This window comes from Erythrolamprus reginae, chromosome 2 (genome assembly GCF_031021105.1).
Source record: "Erythrolamprus reginae isolate rEryReg1 chromosome 2, rEryReg1.hap1, whole genome shotgun sequence".
NCBI classification, from domain to species: domain Eukaryota; kingdom Metazoa; phylum Chordata; class Lepidosauria; order Squamata; family Dipsadidae; genus Erythrolamprus; species Erythrolamprus reginae.
The window spans coordinates 89,617,822-89,638,437 of NC_091951.1; the positions used below are offsets into that span (position 1 = coordinate 89,617,822).

Here is a 20,616-nt window from a genome sequence, read left to right on the forward strand (position 1 = left end):
AAGAAAGGATTGTAACTCAACAAGTATAACAGCTGTTCTGATCATTTGCAGGTTAAACCAGATTTTGCCTTCATTGTGTTGTGCAAATGCGCCCAATGAATTCAACATTTTGACCATCCAATTCACTATATCGATTGCTTTAATTTTAATGTGTATAATCTTTGCTTCCTTGAAGGTAGTATACTGAAAGGATCTCTACTTTCAAATATGTTCTGCAGAATAGAACTTAATTATTATATCAAAAACTCACCCTGATCCCTTTCCCCATTTTTCAGCATGGAGGCAATTTGACCCTGAAAGAAGATGCCAATGTCACAGAGAAAGCACAAGTTTTTAAACACGAGGAATACATATTTGGAAATTTCATTGAAAAATTGTGGGCCTATTTAACCATTCAACAGCTATTAGAAAAGTCGTAAGTGGCTATCTTTGCATATTTTGTGGGGGGGGGGGAGTTAATAACTTAAAGAAAATACTTTCTTCTAAATATTTTAACTAACTCAGGTGGTTAGTGCTTGAATTCAAAAAAGCATAGTGTTTTTCTTCTTTTGGTTTTTGGTCACGCACTCTCTTCCATTCTGTTGTTCATTCTTGGGTCATTCCTAGTCAATCCTGTCCTTCAGTTGTTTTCACTTTGTGTCTCAGTGAAAGAATATGAATGCTCCAAATCACATCTTAAAAACTTCTGAAGCATGCTAATTTCACATTTAAAAAAAAAAATTGAATCACATATAGAACCAGTGGAAATTATGCTTTGTGTTTTAGTGTTTTGGCAAAAGAAGCAGAGAAAAAAACCCTGGAAAACCAAGCATTAAACCTCTCCCTGAAATACAGCTTTGTAACACCTATGACCTCAATGGTGGTCACTAAGCCAGAAGCTGAAGAGGTGGCTAACAAGCCAACAGAAGAAGGTAAAAAAACCTACATATTTCTTTCTATGTACAATACAAGAATTATAATAGATTGCTGGCCATTCCATTCTGAATTTCAGTCAGCTGCTGGAAGAATGAGAGACAGTGTTTCTGAGGATATCTGTAAGTGCTGCCAGGATGCATTTACAATTCTGAAATAAAAACAATAATCATGCTAGTTATGGTCTGTGACAGCATAGGTATGATATCATTGATGTTCACTCTGAATACAGTATATATACACTGCTCAAAAAAATAAAGGGAACACTTAAACAACACAATATAACTCCAAGTAAATCAAACGTCTGTAAAATCAAACTGTTTACTTAGGAAGCAACACTGATTGACAATCAATTTCACATGCTGTTGAATACATTCAACTTTGTACAGAACGAAGTATTCAATGAGAATATTTCATTCATTCAGATCTAAGATTTGTTATTTGAGTGTTCCCCTTATTTTTTTTGAGCAGTGTATTTCAAATGTTAATGTCAGGCCGAAGTAATTTTATTTATTTGTTTGTTTGTTTGTTTTGTCCAATACACAATGAAGGTTATAGAGAATATACACATAGTAAAATATATCGAAGAAAGGATAGAAGAAAAGATATAACAATAAAATGTGTCAATGAAGAATAGAGGAAAAGATATAGGAATGGAAGAAAAGATATAGGAGATATAGGAGAGACAATTGGACAAAGGAAGGAAGGCACACTAGTGCACTTATGCACACCCCGTACTGGCCTCTTAGGAACCTGGAGAGGTCAATCGTGGATAGTCTAAGGGTAAAATGTTGGGGGTTAGGGGTTGACACTACAGAGTCAGGAAATGAGTTCCATGCTTCGACAACTCGATTGCTAAAGTCATATTTTTTACAGTCAAGTTTGGAGTGGTTAATATTAAGCTTGAATCCGTTGCATGCTCTTGTGCTGTTGTGGTAGAAGCTGAAGGTAGTCATTGACGGGCAGGACGTTGCAGCATATGATCTTGTGGACAATACTTAGATCATGTTTAAGGTGTCATAGTTGTAAGCTTTCTAGACTCAGGATTGTAAGTCTGTATTCTGTTTCGAGTGAAGGAGTGAAGGGCTCTTCTGGTGAAGTATCTTTGGACATTTTCGAGGATGTTGATGTCCGAGATGTGGTATGGGTTCCAGACAGATGAGCTGTATTTGAGGATCGATGTATTTGGGATCTTTGGCCTGCCACACTTTATACTATTCTACTATGCATTTTCTACTGTGGGAAAATGGGAGGGGGGAATTGTATGAGGTTGCTAGTATGTACCCATAATGAATTATTTCTAGAAAGCCAAAGTCATCCTTTGTCTCTGTACTTCTGCACCAGCATGGCAAATGAAGATTGGACAATGTGATGGATTTCAGGTTGTGGGGGCAAGGACTTGAACTTTCAGCTGGGTGGTGAATCCCAGAGGACTTCAGATTTAGGTTTCATCCACATGTACCAACATGGCTCTGTTTATAAATTGGAACTTTGCCTCAGATTCTGATTTAATTTTGGAGGCTATTTGGAACCCTGACAGTTAATTGATTACTATGAAACTCAAATCAACTTAATCTAAAAGGATTGAGATTTTCTAGCATTATTTTTTATTTTCTTTAAGGATTTTAGTGACTTTTTTTAAAAAAGAAATTAATTCTATTCCTTATTTACTCAATAAGATAATCAGTAATATATCAAGCTATTTTCTGTACTACGGTTTTAGTATATATAAATTGCATTTTCTTAGATTTTCTAAAAGCATACTGTAAAGCAGTGTTTCCCAACCTTGGGAACTTGAAGATATTTGGACTTCAACTCCCAGAATTCCCCAGCCAGCATCCATATCTTCAAGTTCCCAAGGTTGGGAAACACTGCTGTAAAGCATGTAGAGATAAATGTATTTTCCCCTTAATGTTGATTTACACCCCCCGCCCAAATAAGACATCCCCTGATAATAAGTCCAATTGGAATTTTGAGTGCATGGCAATAAGGCCAAGTGCTTATTTCAGGGTTCAAAAAAAAATATAAGACAGGTTCTTATTTTCGGGAAAACACAGTAGATTATTTCAGTATAAAACTGAACTGTGTTCTATCCACTCTCTTTTTAAACTAAGTACTGTATTATTGTATTATTATTTTTGTAATCAATACAATAGAAAACAGAAGATTATAGCTTAAAGCTTTATTATTTTTATTGCATGTGTTGCTACTATCGTTATTCCTAAATTCTTAGGTTATATTCTATAAATAATACAGGAATAGATTACAGGTAGTGATTGTGATTGTAGCTCATAGTCTCTTGATGGAATTCGGCGATTCAGAATTCTGAGTTAAATTGCAAATGATTTGGTGAACTAGTAAGATGATGAGATTCAGTTTGGTCTGGTAATTAAGGCTCAAGGCTAGAAATCAGGAGATTGTGAGTTCAAGTCCCACTTTATCCATGAAAGCCAGGTAGGTCAACTTGGGCCAATCATTCTCTCTCTGCCAACCCGCCTCACAAAATAATGGTAGAAAATGCTATTTTGCTGTGGGAAAAATAGGAGGAGGAAAGTGTGCTGGATATGTTCACCAACTTGAATTATTTGTAAAAATAATAAAAATGGGGTACAAAATAAATAAATTAATAATAATAATAATAATAATAATAATAATAATAAGTTTCCCATTAAAGAAAACGAAAGGAGAATCTAAGTCAGAAGTCCCTAAACTTGGCAACGTTAAAACTTATGGACTTCAACTCCCAGAATTCTCCAGTCAGCATTCTGGGAATTGAAGTACACAAGCCTTAAAGTTGTCAAGTTTGGAGACCCCTGATCTAAGTTCTGACAGGTCTACTTCAAAACACTTATAATCTTTCAACATAAATAATATCAGAGATAGCTGAGCACATTCTCTTTCCTAGCCCAAGGGGACAGTTGTTAGAGTTGAGAGTCTAGAAAATGAGGCAAGCTTTTTAGTAAAGTTTAGTAAAGTTGATATCATTTCTGTCATTGTCTCTTTGCCCAGATAATGAGGATGTCCACGACTTTATTAGAGGAGCTGCTGGAACTTCATATTTTCTTAAACAACCATCCTACGGTATGTTTTATATTCTAGAAATATAGTGCCAGTGTTTATTTCTGACATTTTTTTTCCATTATAAAACCCTCCTAACTTCAGGATTCTTTCATAGCAGGGTTGGCTTCTCCAGGTGCTGCTAGAGCACGGTTGGCTTCTCCAGGTGCTGATCATCAAAAATATCGAGACTATTCTTCTCCTCCACGCCCAAGTGTTTTATTGCGACACCCAGGTATTTTGCCATCTGAAGTCTAACAAATATCACTATACAATCTGTTAGTTTGATCATGCTATTGCCTGTAGTATTGAGGAGTGGGCTGCCCATGTCATTGCCTGCAGTCTGTAATAAAATCCACAAAGTTATCTCAGTAAGAAACGTACCCTTTTCTTCATATATATTTTGAACTATCCAAAATAAAATGCAAAGCTTTGATTTTTCAACACAAGTTACTTTTTTGTAACAAACAAAACAATGGTGATACGAAAGTATTCTATAAATATTATTTTTTATATGTTACAAATGCGCATGTGTTGATAAAATATCTTATGCCATAGGCTGCACTATAGATATAGATATAGCCTTTCATTTGGGAACCTGGCGCGCAAGAAGGGCGGCATATAAATTTATTAAATAAATAATTGTTCCAGTTTCTACAACATCCAAGCATTAGAATAGTTTCATTTTACTTCCTTACTTCTGTCATATAATACCTTTTTAGACAATACTTCTGATATATGACCATACAATGATAGAATAGAAGGCTTGTGAAAAATCTTCTAGTGTCCTGAGGTAGATAAAGAAGATGCAGAGCCTAGTGGGTGGCTTCCAGAGACGAATCAGTCTGGAATCATTATGTTCTCACAAGAGAATCAAGTCTGCCCACCACCACCCCAGTTCAATTAGCTCTTATCTAGTACTAATTTAGTGTACAGTGTTCCATCGCTTTTTGCGGGGGATGCGTTCCGAGACCGCCTGCGAAAGTCGAATTTCCGCGAAGTAGAGATGCGGAAGTAAATACACTATTTTTGGCTATGAACAGTATCACAAGCCTTCCCTTAACACTTTAAACCCCTAAATTGCAATTTTCCATTCCCTGAGCAACCATTCAGATTATTACTCACCATGTTTATTTATTAAAGTTTATTAAAAAAAATATTTCTTAAAGGCAGACGAAAGTTTGGCGATGACATATGACATCATCGGGTGGGAAAACCCGTGGTATAGACTTTCCGCAAAGTTCAAACCCGCGAAAATCGAGAGAACATTGTATAGGCATGAGCAATGAATCAGCTTAACTGGAATTTCAGTGGTGGAATTCAAATAATTTAACAACTGGTTCTCTGAGTAGGTGTGGCTGAGTGGTCATGTGACTGGGTGGGAATGGCCACCTCGGCATCACTCACATCGAGGGGGCCTCACCTTACCCAGCTGCTTGCCTGACCTCTCAGGCACTATCTCACATGACTTAGCCCAGGGCTATAAATCATCTCTTTCAATGTTTCCAGCAAGGATAATTCGGGGCCTGCTGAGCTTTTTGTTCTATTCTAATAGTCCTTACTGAAATCTGCTTCCTGGTAATATAAAGCCATTGTTTTTTGTCCTGTCTTCTGAAACAACTTTGAATACCTGTGCCTGCCTTCCACATGGCTAATTTGTGTATTCCATAAATTACAATATTTCTTTTATAACAGATATATAGTTATTAAATAGTCACAGAGTGATTTAATTCAATGGGAGTGTCCCCAATCATTGAAAACAAAGTCTAATTGTCGTCTGATGCAAACATCTTGAGAAGAGCTTAAGCATTTGCGTTGGGTGGCATGATATTTCATGCTAGCACAGACAGGACCTGGCAATAAATAAACAGAGAGTCAGTCTCAATTTATGATTATCAGTTTGATTGCTAGGTGGCAGAGAAGGGATTCAGAATCTTTTCTGCCATCTGATGGTCATCTGAATATTTTGCAGTCTGGCTGGAGAAACATTGACACAGCTTGGTACCTGTTCTATCCCAGCCTATGCAGCTTGAAAATACAGGAGGAATCCACGCATTGATATTTTCAAATCAGTCTTTTTATATATAAAGTCCCATTTTTACAAGTCAAAGTCATGCATGTGATATAATCTTGGCAAGTTTCCCAGTGTGGATAACTAAGATAATTAAGAACAGTTGCGTGGCAAGGCAGTTGCCAAAGATCAAAGCTATTCCTCCATGAGATAAGAATTCTACAGTTTCACAGACTTACTAATTACAGCTTCCCAGCATCTCAGCAGACAGGGCACTTTTTCTCCAAGGATTTTTAGCAGGAAAATAACAGGTGCTTAGTGTAACTTGGCTGAGACCTCAAATCATCATCCAACTCCATTGCAAAACATTATAGGTCTACCCCAAATTACCCATATGCCACCTTTAAATACCTATAGGAAGAGATCAATAATTCTCTAGAGTTAACAAACTACAAACTACTTCCTTTTCCCATACAAGTATTCTTGTCTTATTCTTAATCTTCTAAGCGGGCATCTAGCAAAGGCTCCAGATCTTCTTCCTCCTCCTCTAAGTCAGACTCTACTGCATATCTGCCCCCTCTGGTGGTCCTTCGGGTTCATTCCGGTCTTTACAAGAGAGTAATCAGGCATGCAATGAGGAATTTAGCAAAGTATGCATTGCTTTCATTATGTCTTCCCCATTGTGTGCCTGATTACTCTCTTATAATTTCATCCTCTCTGATCTTTCTATTCTGAAAGGGAGGAAAAACAGAGATGAGGCACAGCAAAACACATATTGACTATAATATTGATCCTATGACTGAGGGATGCTGTGAAAGTTTGTAATGTGGGGATTGTTTGTAATATTATTTTTTCAGCACCACTGTAAATTCCAATGATTACTGAACAAGGAAGTCAGTAAGCAAGGATTACCAAGACTTAATTTGATTTTAGTACAGTGGTACCTCTACTTAAGAATGCCTCTACTTAAGAACTTTTCTAGATAAGAACCGGATGTTCAAGATTTTTTTGCCTCTTCTTAAGAACCATTTTCTACTTAAGAACTCGAGCCTGGAAAAATTTCCCAGGAAATTTAAGAGCGGCATGGAGGCCTGGCCAATTTCCTGCCATTCCCCCTTTAATCCCTGCCATCTTGGGCTTTTTTGGGCTGCCAGAGGAGCCTTTCAGTGGCGCTTAAGGAGGCTTTGGCAGCCCAAAGCAAACAGAGCGTTTTCTTTTCTTTGGGCACTTGGAGAGGGAATAAACCTCTGCCAGCACCCAGAGAAAAAAAATGCTCCCTTCGCTCTGGGTAGCGACTGTCCTCCTCCTCTTCTTCTTCCTCCTCCTCCTCTGTTAGTACATGGTACATAACAATATTTGGGATTGCCATGTATGTTAAACTACCAATTGTAGTTTACATTTGTTACAGTTGTAATATCTCTTTAAGGATTTGGCTAGCTAGCCATAAGAGGGCGTCTGCACTCTCTCCTGTTGATGATGTTGGATAGCTCATTCACCTTTTGCCTTTTACCTTGAGGGGGGAGTATTTTTCTGCTTCATGCTTGCTATATGCGGTTTGTTGATCATTTCTGCTTTGTGCTTTGTAAATAATACTTGTTTAGCATACTAAGTCTGAGTCGTTATTGGCTGTATCACACATCCACACTCTTCCTTGAACTCTGCTCTGCATATGTCGAAGGTCTGTTATATGTTGTGTGTGTGTTTTATATTATAAAAATCAATAAAAATATTAATTAAAAAAAGCACAAGTGTTGTGTTCACCACGTTGATGTGGAAATGGCATATCTGCATGCGCCGTTGCAGCATAAATCTTTATGAGAATTCCACCTGTTGTCAAGAATGACAAGGGTCGGTGTTGGAAGCTAAGAAAAAGTTTATATGGATTGAAACAGTCTGGTTTTGAATGGAACTCCATGATTGTTAAAGCATTAGAAGGTATGGGGAATTTCATGCGAGTAAAGTTGATCCCTGTATGTTCCTGAGAAATAGAAAAGATTCCAAAGAAGTATTGTTATTGTTCACGGACGACATTGAGATGATTGCTAGGTCTGTTGAAGCAGTAAAGAGGATAGTGCAGGATCTGGAAAAGAAATTCAGGATCAGGAATCTGGGTGAGATTAGCCACTATTTAGGCATTGACATTGAGGAAACCAAGAATGGTTTTAAATTGACACAGTCAATTTAAATTAACAGTCTTTTGAAAAAGTATAATATGGAAAGCTGTAAGGTTGCCAGGACTCCAATGGAGAGTTGCTTTGTGCACGGCAATACAGAAGGAAAGGCTGTTGATAGAGAACTGTATAGGTCTCTGATTGGAAGCTTGTCTTATTTGGGACTTTGGTCACGGCCTGATATCGCTTATAGCGTAAATCAGTTGGCATGGTATAACAAGGAGCCAACTGAATATCACTGTAAGGCTGTTAAGAGGATTTTACGATATTTAAAAGGGACTATGCATCATAGTTTGTACTTAGAACCAGGTGATAGTTTGAAACTAGTGGCTTATGCGGATGCTAGTTTTGCCTCAGACAGTGTGACCAGAAAGTCTCCTACAGGTTTAGCCATTTTATTTGAAGGAGCCTTGGTAGGATGGAAATCCATGAGACAACAGCATATCAGTCTGTCTACGATGGAGGCCGAGTTTGCCAGTTTGTCACAATTGTGTACGGACTTGGTGGTTTATCGGCAGTTGCTGTTGGATCTCGGTGTGGAATGCCATAAACCAGTTGTGGTTTATGAGGACAACCAGTCAGCGTTGAGCATGGCAAAGGGAAAAGCTGTGAAAACACACTCAAAACACACAGACGTAAAATATTTTAATGTAAGGGAGTGTGTTGAAGATGGCTTAATCCAGTTAGTGCACTGCGAAAGTACAGAAGACCTCGCTAACAATTTCACCAAGGCACAAGGGGCTTAACTACATATTTATAATTGTATCAGGTATAACCTGAAGCAGTAAATGCAACTGTGTTAACAATTGTCAACCCAAAGGGGGGAGATTGTTAGTACATGGTACATAACAATATTTGGGATTGCCATGTATGTTAAACTACCAATTGTAGTTTGCATTTGTTACAGTTGTAATATCTCTTTAAGGACTTTGTATCACACATCCACACTCTTCCTTGAACTCTGCTCAGCGTATGTTGAAGGTCTCGTAGCCTAGCTGCACCGAGACATACCAACATCCTCCCACCCAAATTCTGAGCTTTTATTTCTTTCCTAATGGGTTTGCATGCATTATTTGCTTTTACATTGATTTCTATGGGAAAAATGCTTCTACTTAAAAACTTTTCTACTTAAGAACCTGGTCATGGAACGAATTAAGTTCTTAAGTAGAGGTACCACTGTACTTTGTTTCTAAGTGTATCCATGCAAATCTGTGGGAAACACACACTTATCAATGGTAATAATATATTAGTTCTCTCTGTGTGTGTTCATATGTGTATGTGTGTGTATATAAGTGTATTTGTGGCAGGTGAAGGAGCTTCTTAACTTATCTTCTTATCCCAAGATTAAGTTTGGGTAAGAAATAAATATAATTCTTGTTTCCGATAAGGAAATGCTATCCTATATATCAGATCAAAGTAACAGAGAAAAACAAGTGAGTTTCACTAACACGTACACTTCTTCAGGTCGTCCTAATGCAGTATCAAGAAGGATGCATTCAAGCCAGGGGAGGAGAAGGATGCCTAGTATTCATTTGGGTGAGTGAAGAGACTGGAAGCACAATATCTTTTTATTCCAACTATGTACAAGATCCAGCAGGGAGCCAATCTGACAGCTTGCCCTTATATAGGGAGTTGTCAGATGGCTCAACCAATCAGCAACCAGCATTTTCCCGCTTAAACAGAGGACCTGGTTGTAAACAGGTACTCTTGATACGTAACACCCTTCCCCTCTTAAATGGAACATTCAGTTTAGCATACATAGTCCTGTGAGTAGGTGGGACATTTGCAGACTCTGGCAGACGTGCGCAGCTCAGTAGGTGTGGCAGCAGTGGCCTGAGAGGTTGGGTCTTGTTGTCTATTGCTCCACCCACAGAAGCTCCTGGAAGCTTTCAGAACTGGCACCAGTTCATTGTTGGAGAATCACTGGATACCTGGTTCTTCAGGTACATTTTCTGTTTTCCTTGGGCTCGAGTTAGCTGTAGGTTGATCCTCTGGGAGGTTGTTATTGTTTGGATTTATTTTTTGTTTACCTTTGCTTGGTGATGGCTGTGTAATTGATCTATGTGCTGCTGTCATTTATGCCCATCTATTAGCCTGACCACATAAGATTGTGGTCCTGTGACTTCAACTATTTCCCCAGGTAACCATGGGGAACCCTCAGCAAAGATTTTTTGCGAACATCATGTCTCTGGTGTTAAAGAACCTGGTTTGATTCTTTGTTTGCTTCTTGCTCTTTTTGTTCAGAGTAACTGGGGTCTAACTGATCTAGTATTGACCGAAGTTGCCAGCCCATTAACACATTGCCTGGGCTTCTCCCTGTTGCTGTGCTTGGGATGATGTGTTGGACTAATAGGAATTTGTCCACCCTGGCTTGCCAGGTCCCAGGGCCTAGTCTCCTTAGTGCAGTGATGGCAAACCTTTTTTTCCTCGGGTGCCAAAAAGGCATGGCCATGCACTATTGCACACATGCAAGTGCCCATGCCCATAATTCAATGCCTTGGGAGGGCAAAAAAGCTTTCCCCGTCCCCTGGAGGCCTTCTGGAGGCCACAAACGGCCTGTTTCCCAACTTCTGGTGGGCCCAGTAGGCTCATGTTTCACCCTACCCAGGCTCCATAGGCTTCCCTGGAGCCAGAGGAGGGAAAAAACGCCCACCCCCATCCCCCAAGAGGCTCTCTGGAAGCCAAAAATGTGGCACACAGAACCTCTATTCAAGCCAAAAATCAGCTAGCCAGCACACACATGCATGATGGAGCTGAGCTAGGCAACAGCTCATGTGCCAGCATATATGGCTCCGTGTGCCACCTGTGGCACCCATGCCATAGGTTCACCATCACTGCCTTAGGGCCTCTTGGCTGACCTTACCATTCTTTCAACTTGGCCATTACTGACCAGATGGAAAGGAGCAATCAGGGTATGGTGGAGAGAATGGTGGAGAGAATGGTGGAGGGTATGGTTTTTCTCCGAGAAACCCCTCAAATTGTGTGGCCATTAATTGTCGCCCATTGTCTAAGACCAGGACATTGGGTAGACCATGCATATTATGGAGCACTTGCCATGGCATCAACTGTACTGGAATTGGTTCTGACAGTGTCAACTCGTGGCCACAGTGACTGAGAAATAGCACCTTTTTCCATTTGTTTGATAGCCTGAGGAGGTTAAAGCACTCGAATTGGGACTTGTAGGGCCCCCAGTTTTCTTTGGCTGGATCAAAGGGTATAGGCAGGTGGAACACTGACATGCTGCAGCTTCTGCTGTTTGAATTTTGCTGATCAAAATGGCTGTCCTTCCTTGTTGCTGCTGGCTGGATCTAATTGGGGTCTGTCAGCTCTTTTCACTTAAGTCTCCTATCCTTGTCACCAATTGTTGAATCGGGTAAGTGAAGTGACTGGAAGCAGGTTTCATAGAACTGCTCTTTATTCCAACTATGCACAGGATCCAGCAGGGAGCTAATCTGACAGCTTACATAGGGAGCTGTCAGATGGCTCAGCCAATCAGCAACCAGTATTTTCCCACTTAAACAGAGAACCTTGTTGTAAATAGACACTATTGATATGTAACATTAAGAAACAAAGAACATTTAAAAATGAAATCAGGAACTCATGGTCAGTGTCAGTGGATTGCCCATATGCAAAAATAGATTGATACATTATCAATAGGTATCAATGGTTCTATTATGTAGTTAGAGACTTTTACCCAGTTTAAACATATGTTGTATTCTTATTAAGGCAAATTACAAAACCTTTATGTCAACCTTTTAATATACTGTACATTCAGTCATTTTGTAAAGTAAATAGACATGCTAGCATAAAATTTTTGAAAGAACATCATATTACATAAATAATAATTGAACTAATACAAAATTGTCTGGAAAGTTGGAAGGAAAAAGAAGCAGAACAAAACCAGTTTAGCATTAGTGATACTCAAAAGTCTGAACTTGATTGCCAGTTTAGAAATATTTTGTACTATCCACTATCTCTGAATCTTGATTTGTAGTTTCTCAATTTCTGAAACTTTGAAGTTGTGTGGTCTCCAATTCCCAGAGTTTTCCATCCAGCATGAAGTTGGTCAACACATCTTAAAGTTGCTGAAGCTGAGTAATTCTGGCTTAAGGGCTCCTTGGCCAAGCTAATAAATTGCCTTTCCCAAGCAGCATGTGTAAAATCGAACAGTAACTATAGGCAGTCCTCATTTGACCACAATTGGGACAGACACCTCTGCCGTTCAGTGAAATATTTATTTCATTTATTTATTTCTTGGATTTGTATGCTGCCCCTCTCCGCAGACTTGGTTGCTGGATGGGAAATCATGTAACTGCAAGTGTGCTTTCTTTTTCCCTACTCCAGTGATGGTGAACCTTTTTCCCCTTGGGTGCCAAAAAAGCAAGTGCTTGCGCTATCGCACATGCCCGAGTGCCCACACCCAAAATCCAATGCCTGGGGAGGGCAAAAACAGCTTCTCACCCTCTGGAGGCCAGAACCAGACATTTCCCAACTTCTGGTGGGAGCAGTAGGCTCATGTTTTGCCCTCCCCAGGCTCCAAAGGCTTCCCTGGAGCCAGAAGAGGGTAAAAACACAGTTCCCCATCTCCCTGGAGTCTCTCTGGAAGCCAAAACGCCCTCCCAGAGCTTCTGTGTGAGCCAAAAATCAGCTGGCTGGCACACACATGCATGTTGGAGCTGAGCTACGGGAAAGGCTCACGTGCCAGAAGATATGGCTCTGCATGCCACCTGTAGCACCCGTGCCATAGGTTCACCATCACTGCCCTACTCCCTCTCTCTCTGGAATGCCCACCCTGGTGCTGATATAGGTGGATGGCAGCTGCTTCCTATAATTGACAAGACTAATCACTTTCACACCTTTGACTTTTGTTTGCCTCCCAGGCACTCCCTTTTAGAATGATCACCCCAACCCTAGGATAATTAGCAAGAAAGGAAACAATGTTTGTACTTACATTCATTAGAGAGGAAGGAATTACAAAAGAATAAGCAGGCGCACAATGGGGAAGCCAGCAGCCCCAAGGACATCATGCAAACACAGTGTATTCCCCATTGTGTGCTGCTTATTCTTTTGCAATCTCTTCATCTCCAATCTCCTCATTCTTTGAGAAGTGTGTGTATGTGGGGGGAGGTACAAGAAAACAGGTTATTATTTATTAAATTTATATGCCGTCCCTCTCACCAATAAAGGAGATGCTGGATGTCCTTTTAGAGCAGCTCAAATGATATATTTAATCTATTGCAGCAAAACATTAAAGGGAGAATAATTGAAGCTGCAATTTACTACTTCTCCATAAATACAACATGCGTTTAAGTTGCAACGATCATATTTCCTTGATCAGAAAATAGGGCAAACCTGAAAAGGAAGCACATCTGAAAGAGGCTCATAAGGATTTAAAAGTGTTTGTGTTTATACAAAGAAAAACGCAAGAGCCAAGTCAATAAAATAAACCATTAAATTGAATACATCTAAATGGCAGTTTTCTCAAATAAAAGTTACATGGCTATTGTAGCCTAAGTGAACCATACCAGGGCATTATTTTACTTTGTCAATGTGTAAAAACTCCTGAGATTGCTTTTAGGGTGCTGTGCTTGGACATTTGATGAAACAAAATATCCCCATGAAGAATTTGACAGCTTTGTTAATTAATATGTTTTAAACTTTTGCGGCCTTCTGTTCACACTAATCATAATTACCTGAATTTCATCAGGTATAAAACTAAGCTAAGCTATTATATATCTTGGACGATTTGCCAAATCAGTATAAAATACATACGGATAATTAATTTTCTTTCCAGATCTTTCTTGGACTTCACCTCTCCATTTACTTTTTCAACCACCTAGCAAAACGTTTTTAGTTTGTTTAACTATTAATGAACAGCCACAAACCTCCTTACCTCTGTTATTTGATCCAGAGAAAGGTATGTGATTTCTACAAAAAATTGTGTTGCTCTGAATATTCAAAGTTCAGTGGGGATGTTTTCCTTGTGACAGCCTAAACAAACCAACTATTCTTCTTTTTCTGATCCTTGTTTTTGTTGACTGTATTTTTCATCTCATTTCAGACAAATGCGCTGTAACATGTTGTAGACTACAATATGTTTATTTATTTATTTATTGTTAGAGTTGAAAGGGACCATTTCATATGTATATGTGGTGTGCTGATTTTTCTTAGTTCCCAAATGCACTGATTATTTGTGATATTTATTTTAAACGTTGGGTACTTCTATCAACTCTTTATCAATTGTCTTATCTTATATCTATTACGCAGATGTAAAAAGTATTTAGCAGTGTTGGCATGATGGCTTGCTTGATTGAACGGTTGGCTATCTGGACAAAAACAGCTATTGTAATTATTTGTGTAGTGTAATAAGCCGTGTTCAAATTAAGCTTGAGTGCTGGTGAAATTCATGGACATGTTCTCATACATTCTATACTAGATATAGATGTAGATGTAGAAAGCGCCTAGCCAGTAATCTTGGGGTTTTGTGGCAGTCTCCCATCTAAACCTTAATTGGGTTAACTCATCTTAGCTTTTGAGTCTAAATAAATTGAGCAGGGTAGCGCTCTGCAGCCAACTGAATTGGCAATCAGATTAAGTAAAGAGTAATCTTGTAAAATCCAGATGTTTTTACTGATTGTATTTATATAGCAATTATTTCTGTACTAATGAATGTTAGGCAAACACTAACATGATTCATGACTGTTCCTTTAACATACTTCCAGGGATCCAAGTGATTGGCAAGCTTGGTAAAAACCACCATTTTACAGAGTTTGAAATAACTTATCTGAGGCTTAACCTGGAAATAAAGGTGACAACAGAACAAATTACACTGAAAAGTAATGGCTCCAGTCACTCTTTTGTGTGGAATGACAGAGACTCTTTAACAATTGAAGGGTAAACTTGCTATATTTAGTTTTCTTTTATAGACAATAGAGCTCTCCAATCCCTAAAATATAGTCTCATTTTGTGTAATCTGTCAGACTGAAAAATGTTCTTTCTTCTTCCAAGAGACTGTCTACATAAAATGAAAATCCTATCAGGCTGCAATATTAATAATATTGAATTTGATTTTTTTCACATCTAATTTACACATTTGTACATCTTCATTAAGATAGTATTAAATATTAATGCAGCCAGTATTGCGTTTAATCAGTTTGTTATTGATATATCTAAGCTTTTACAGTTTGATAATATAGATAAATTATTTGGAAATTTGAGATCCATTAGTGTCCATACTGGCTAAGTCTTGAAAGTCAATCTGATTAACACTTCCAAGTTGCAATCTTTAGTTCCTTCTTTCTTGAAAAGAGGTGGTGGTTTTTTAATTTACTTAGATAAAACCAAATTGACATGGAAAAAGTTTATTCCGTGTCTGATTTTTTTGGTCGTTAATTTGATATTGGAAAGACTTAGATTCCTCTGACATTTAATAGTATTCTAATTATCAATTTCTTTTCAATTTGATGTTTGCCCTTAGTAGCGACTGAAACTTTCTTTGGTAATTTGATATATGGTCATGATGTAGATAGAAACACAGCAATAGTATCGATCCTTCTAATATATTATCAACTTTCAAAGATTGTAATCATACTGTCAGTGTTAATACAACATCCTGGTTAAATCTACTACATATCCAGAAGGCTGTACTTGGAATTTACTATTCTATCATCTTCCTTCTGTGGTTTTTCTAAATTTAAATTTGTGTGAATGGTATTTGATACCTGACTGAAATTAATCAGGAGACAATGGTATCTGTATACAATTCCAAATTGATAAAGGCAAAACACATACAATTATGTTCTGTTTTATTCTTTCTAAGTCAGCTTTATCTATGTAACTATTTCATGTTGCATTCTATGCTGTCATTATTGATTTATCTTTTTTTAAAAAAATGGGCTGGTGGATAGTTATTTGATTTCCATCCAATGGCAAATATCCATCAAATAGATGGGGAAAACTGTTCAGCATTTAGCTTCTCCCTACAGCCACAGATCTAGATAAGGTAATTATAGACTCCTTAATAAAATCATGAGATGTGTTTTGAAAACAAAGAAGAAGAAATTTTAAAAACAAATAACTCTTTTTCTGTTGTACTAGACATTGCCTTCCATCAGTGGAGGGTCAGCAGTTCAAAACTGCTTTGAGGTATTGTTTCAATGGGCATTTTTTATTTTCTGTATAGCCATTGGGCTGAAACATGCTACATAAATAACTCCAGATACATACATAGGGGATATGTAATAATAAACAAATGTGAAAATATTCAGCTAAATCTGTTTTATTAAACTTGTGTTCATTAATAGCAATAATGTAAGTGATATAAAATTACTACAGCAGCATGAAATGTTGTCAAAGGAATATTGGAAAATAATAGTTTGTTTCCTCTTAGGCTAAACATTACACTGACAAGTGGAGAAAGTCTCTTTCTGTCAGGGCCAGACAACCTTATAACCAAAATTTTCTATGTAACTTCTCGAGATGGTTGGCTTGGATTGTACTTTGAGAATAGCAATTATTTTTCTAATCAAGTTACTGGACTTCTTGGTAAGTATTAAACTAAGAGTTGCAGACTACGGTAAAACAATTTAAAATTAAATTTGGCTTTTCAATATATAGTATCCACAAAGCACTTTATGTTATCTTGCTAGTCTTTGTGATAATCCTTTGAGGAACATTAACATGGGAAAGATAAATTTGCCTTTGAATCAAATTTGACTCCTAGTGATTTCACGAATATTGATAGCCTTATGTTTTTCTTAGAAATAATGGAAGTGCTTTTGGGTGCTGGTGAGCTTTATAACTTGTTCTTAGTCAGTAGCAAAAAAAAATCATCTTATAAACTGAGGATTGGGAGAGTGAAAACTAATCATTTGGAAAAAGTCTTTGATAAGTCTGAGAGATATTCATAACAGAGTGGAGTCCATATGAAAATCCTGCAAACTCCTTTCTAGTGAAAATCAGACAAGTATCAAGATTGTGCATATAGAAGCATATCATTCTTGAGAGTGAGGGGGAAAAGGATTGAATCATTTATTTTTTCATTTCTCATGTGGAGAAATATATCTGATGGTTTTGCAACTCGGTCTCTGTTTACATTGTTTACTTAAATAAAGGCTTCCTGATCAACAATGTTGTATAACAAAGATACTGATGTAATAAAGCAAAGCCAATCTAGTGCCCGTTGGAAATTGCCTTCCAGGATTACAAAATGGTGTGTGTGGGTATGTGTGTGATGAATGTGTGGGAGTTTGGAGGATAAAACACAACATATTCAACCTTCCATCCTTCCGAGGTGGGTAAAATGCTGGCTCTGTTAAAAAGTGCTATTGCTATTGTAAACCGCCCTCAGACTAAGAAGAAGGGCAGCATTAAAAAATTGAATAAATAAATATTTGTTGAACACTGTGGATCTTCAAGTTCTTCTGCAATTGTTTGATGCTCTTCAATCATTTACTCCTATCCTTTAGTGCCCTCTGTGAGTTTGGTCCCAACTAAACAGAGGACAAACATACTTTGTACTGCTTTTAATTAATCATTCTCCCTACTTGGACTAGTCCATGTTTCTTACATAGAAAAGTATCAATAATGTATGCTATTTTTATTGAAATTGGCAAGCAATCAATAAATGGAAGAGGAAGGAAATACTTAATTTCTCTGAAATTTGGAATAAAGTAAATAAACATGCTTGTGGCTTATAATAGAAACTACAGCAATTTTTTTCTTATGAAAAATTTGGCAGGGTTTATTCTCTAATAAGGGACTATCACAAAGGTGGGTTTCTCTCAGTGTGATCCAGTGCGATAATCCGGTAGTGGACCCCCGTTTATGCAATTTGTGTGCAAGGGCTCTGGTGCAGATTTTGCCGGTCCGTCCATGGTGCCATCTTCTTTCTTTAATTTTTGGTAGGTTTTTTGCTCTCTGAGCATGCATAGAAGGAAAATCATTCCTCTGCGCATACGCAGAAGCAAAAGGGGGCAAGAGAGAGAGAGACCGTGCGCACACACAAAACATTGTGATGTGCACACAGCACACTGGTAGGCAGGTAAGAGGAACCCACCCCTGGGCTAGCAGACTTCCATCTTTTTTTAAATGAGAAAATTAAAGCCATTTATTAGAAACATAGAAGACTGACGGCAGAAAAAGACCTCATGATCCATCTAGTCTGCCCTTATACTATTTTCTGTATTTTATCTTAGGATGGATCTATGTTTATCCCAGGCATGTTTAAATTCAGTTACTGTGGATTTACCAACCACGTTTGCTGGAAGTTTGTTCCAAGGATCTACTACTCTTTCAGTACAATAATATTTTCTCATGTTGCTATTGATCTTTCACCCAACTAACTTCAGATTCATTCATTATAACTATGTGAAGAAAAACAATAGGGAAATGTTTCATAGATTTCAACTATGATAGATTTAAGTAGCATGTAATCTGTTTCTAGGATGGCTAGGCTATTACATAAAAATGTAATTGTGGTTTTATGTCTGTTTGTGTTCCCAGGTCAGTTTTTCGCTAATGCACGTTTTGAAAGGGCTACTGGTCAAGTAAGAGACGTTTTTGTGCAGGGACAGCATCTTGTAGCCAAAAGGTGAGAGAAACCAAAAAGCATTTACTTGATAAACTATTTTTACTGAAGGCTAAAGCGTATGAAGAACAGTTGCTGGAATTAGTTATGCCTTTTTTAATGAGAAGAAGGACTAGGGGTGACATGATAGAAATGTTCCAATATTTGACAGGCTGCCAGAGAGAAGAGAGAATCAACCTATTCTCCAAAAGAAGCAATGGATGGAAACAAATCAAGGAGAGAAGCAAGCTAGAACTAAGGAGAATTTTCCTGACAGGGAGAACAATTAATCAGTGGAATAGGTTGCCTTTGGAAGTTGTGGGTTCACTGGAGACCCGTACCAACTCTACCCACACACAATATGGATGTCTGTTTAAAAATTTAACACCCCCCCCCCCCCAATAATAATTTAAAAAACCCCCAAAACAGAATAATAGGGTTGGAAGCCCATTACTGCCTCCAACCTTCCAACCCTATTATTCTGTTTTGGGTTTTTTTGCCTTTTTCTCTAGACTAAAATCTTTAGAACTTGGTTTTTATGGTGGGTTTGAGAATGCAAGTGGGGTGGAGCTCTGGAAAAGACTTACTTAAAGTTAGAGGATTCTCATAAATGTTAGAATATAACAAACAATTTATGTCACAATCTAATCCTTGATATACATTAACATACATTAAAAAGGCCTAACACCTGTAAATTTATGTTCTAATATTTCCCCTGTCTAATTTTATTTCTGCATCTTTCAATTTACAATCAGGCTACTTTAATATTTAAAGGCCAATTCTTCTAACCATCACTGTTTCTCTTTAGTGCTTCAATTCTTATTCATTTTTTAATTTGCCTCCCACACTCCTCATCTTTATCTCTATTTTCATCTCTATCTTTCTTTTTCAATCTAAACTTTTCTCCCAGTACAATCTTACACTGCCAATTCTCCCAGGTGTTTATGTCAGGGGAATTAAAGTCTGTTAGGACCTTAACTCCGGAGGTCCATGGATAGAAGCCTTAATCATTTTTTAAACAAGATATTTATTTTAAAATAATAGATAAAACAAATAAAAGACTGTCTCGGGGGACAGGAGAATATATGCTTCTTACATCATGGAGATTCATGGAGGTAGAGAGAAAAAAAGGAAGTGAAAGAAAAAGTTGGCAGGATATTGCGACATGAGAGGAGGATCCAATAAGGCACACTAGTTAACTGTTTCATTACTAAATGTCTCTGAGGGGCTGTCAATATACAGCATGACAGTTTACCCATTTCCCAGTCCTCCAATGGGGAGAGCTTGGAGTGCGGCCATGGTGCTTTCAGTCCTTGCATTTGACACCACTGGAAGCATAGCTGGAAGCTAGCCCACCTTCCGTTAAACTCTCAGAGCAGAGATATAAATTTCACTTATGTCATGCCCTGATACATAGGATTTTACATAAGTTCCATTCCATCTTTAGGATAGGAGTATGTGAATTATTTCTATATTTTACAGTGTGTTACACTGAGTCACAGGAGGCATGAACTAACAAATTTCATTCTTGCTAAGTCTCCTCAGACATGGTATGTCAGATGTAATTTGAAATACTTGAATAATTCAGATACCCCTAGGGTTGCCTGATTCTAGGATAATCAAAGGAAATAAGCTAATCAGATAATACACTTATTATCTTATTCCACTTATTCCACCAAAGGTTTATGTCTGGATATAAATTGCATCAGTAATAATGCTAGTACTTAACACTTCTCTTTTTCTCCTTTTTCAGGGAAAATAAGAATGACTATAGAACCGGATCTAGTCAAACTGAAGTTACCTGCTGGCAACTAAATATATCACCTTAAAGAACATGCTTAACCGCAAAAGATTGTTACTGCTTAATGTTCATGATTTTATTAAATAGCGTAAAACCA

The 20,616-nt window shown here is 37.8% G+C and overlaps 1 protein-coding gene across 6 annotated transcripts in view; it reads left to right on the plus strand.

Moving 5' to 3' along the window:
* Positions 1 to 20,616, plus strand: part of LOC139160587 (inter-alpha-trypsin inhibitor heavy chain H4-like) — a 37,766-nt gene extending 17,150 nt beyond the window's left edge. The window contains exons 12-21 of one of the 6 annotated variants that reach the window (XM_070738642.1): positions 276 to 415; positions 766 to 911; positions 3,922 to 3,993; positions 4,106 to 4,204; positions 9,616 to 9,687; positions 13,946 to 14,068; positions 14,874 to 15,045; positions 16,541 to 16,695; positions 18,655 to 18,742; positions 20,472 to 20,616. In XM_070738642.1, coding sequence (XP_070594743.1) covers positions 276 to 415; positions 766 to 911; positions 3,922 to 3,993; positions 4,106 to 4,204; positions 9,616 to 9,687; positions 13,946 to 14,068; positions 14,874 to 15,045; positions 16,541 to 16,695; positions 18,655 to 18,742; positions 20,472 to 20,547 — 1,143 coding nt within the window. In that variant the 3' untranslated portion in view covers positions 20,548 to 20,616. Of the gene's footprint in view, positions 1 to 275; positions 416 to 765; positions 912 to 3,921; positions 3,994 to 4,087; positions 4,205 to 9,615; positions 9,688 to 13,945; positions 14,069 to 14,873; positions 15,046 to 16,540; positions 16,696 to 18,654; positions 18,743 to 20,471 lie in introns of all 6 variants that reach the window. The other 5 variants (XM_070738641.1, XM_070738640.1, XM_070738645.1 and 2 more) reach the window with 5 other exon arrangements.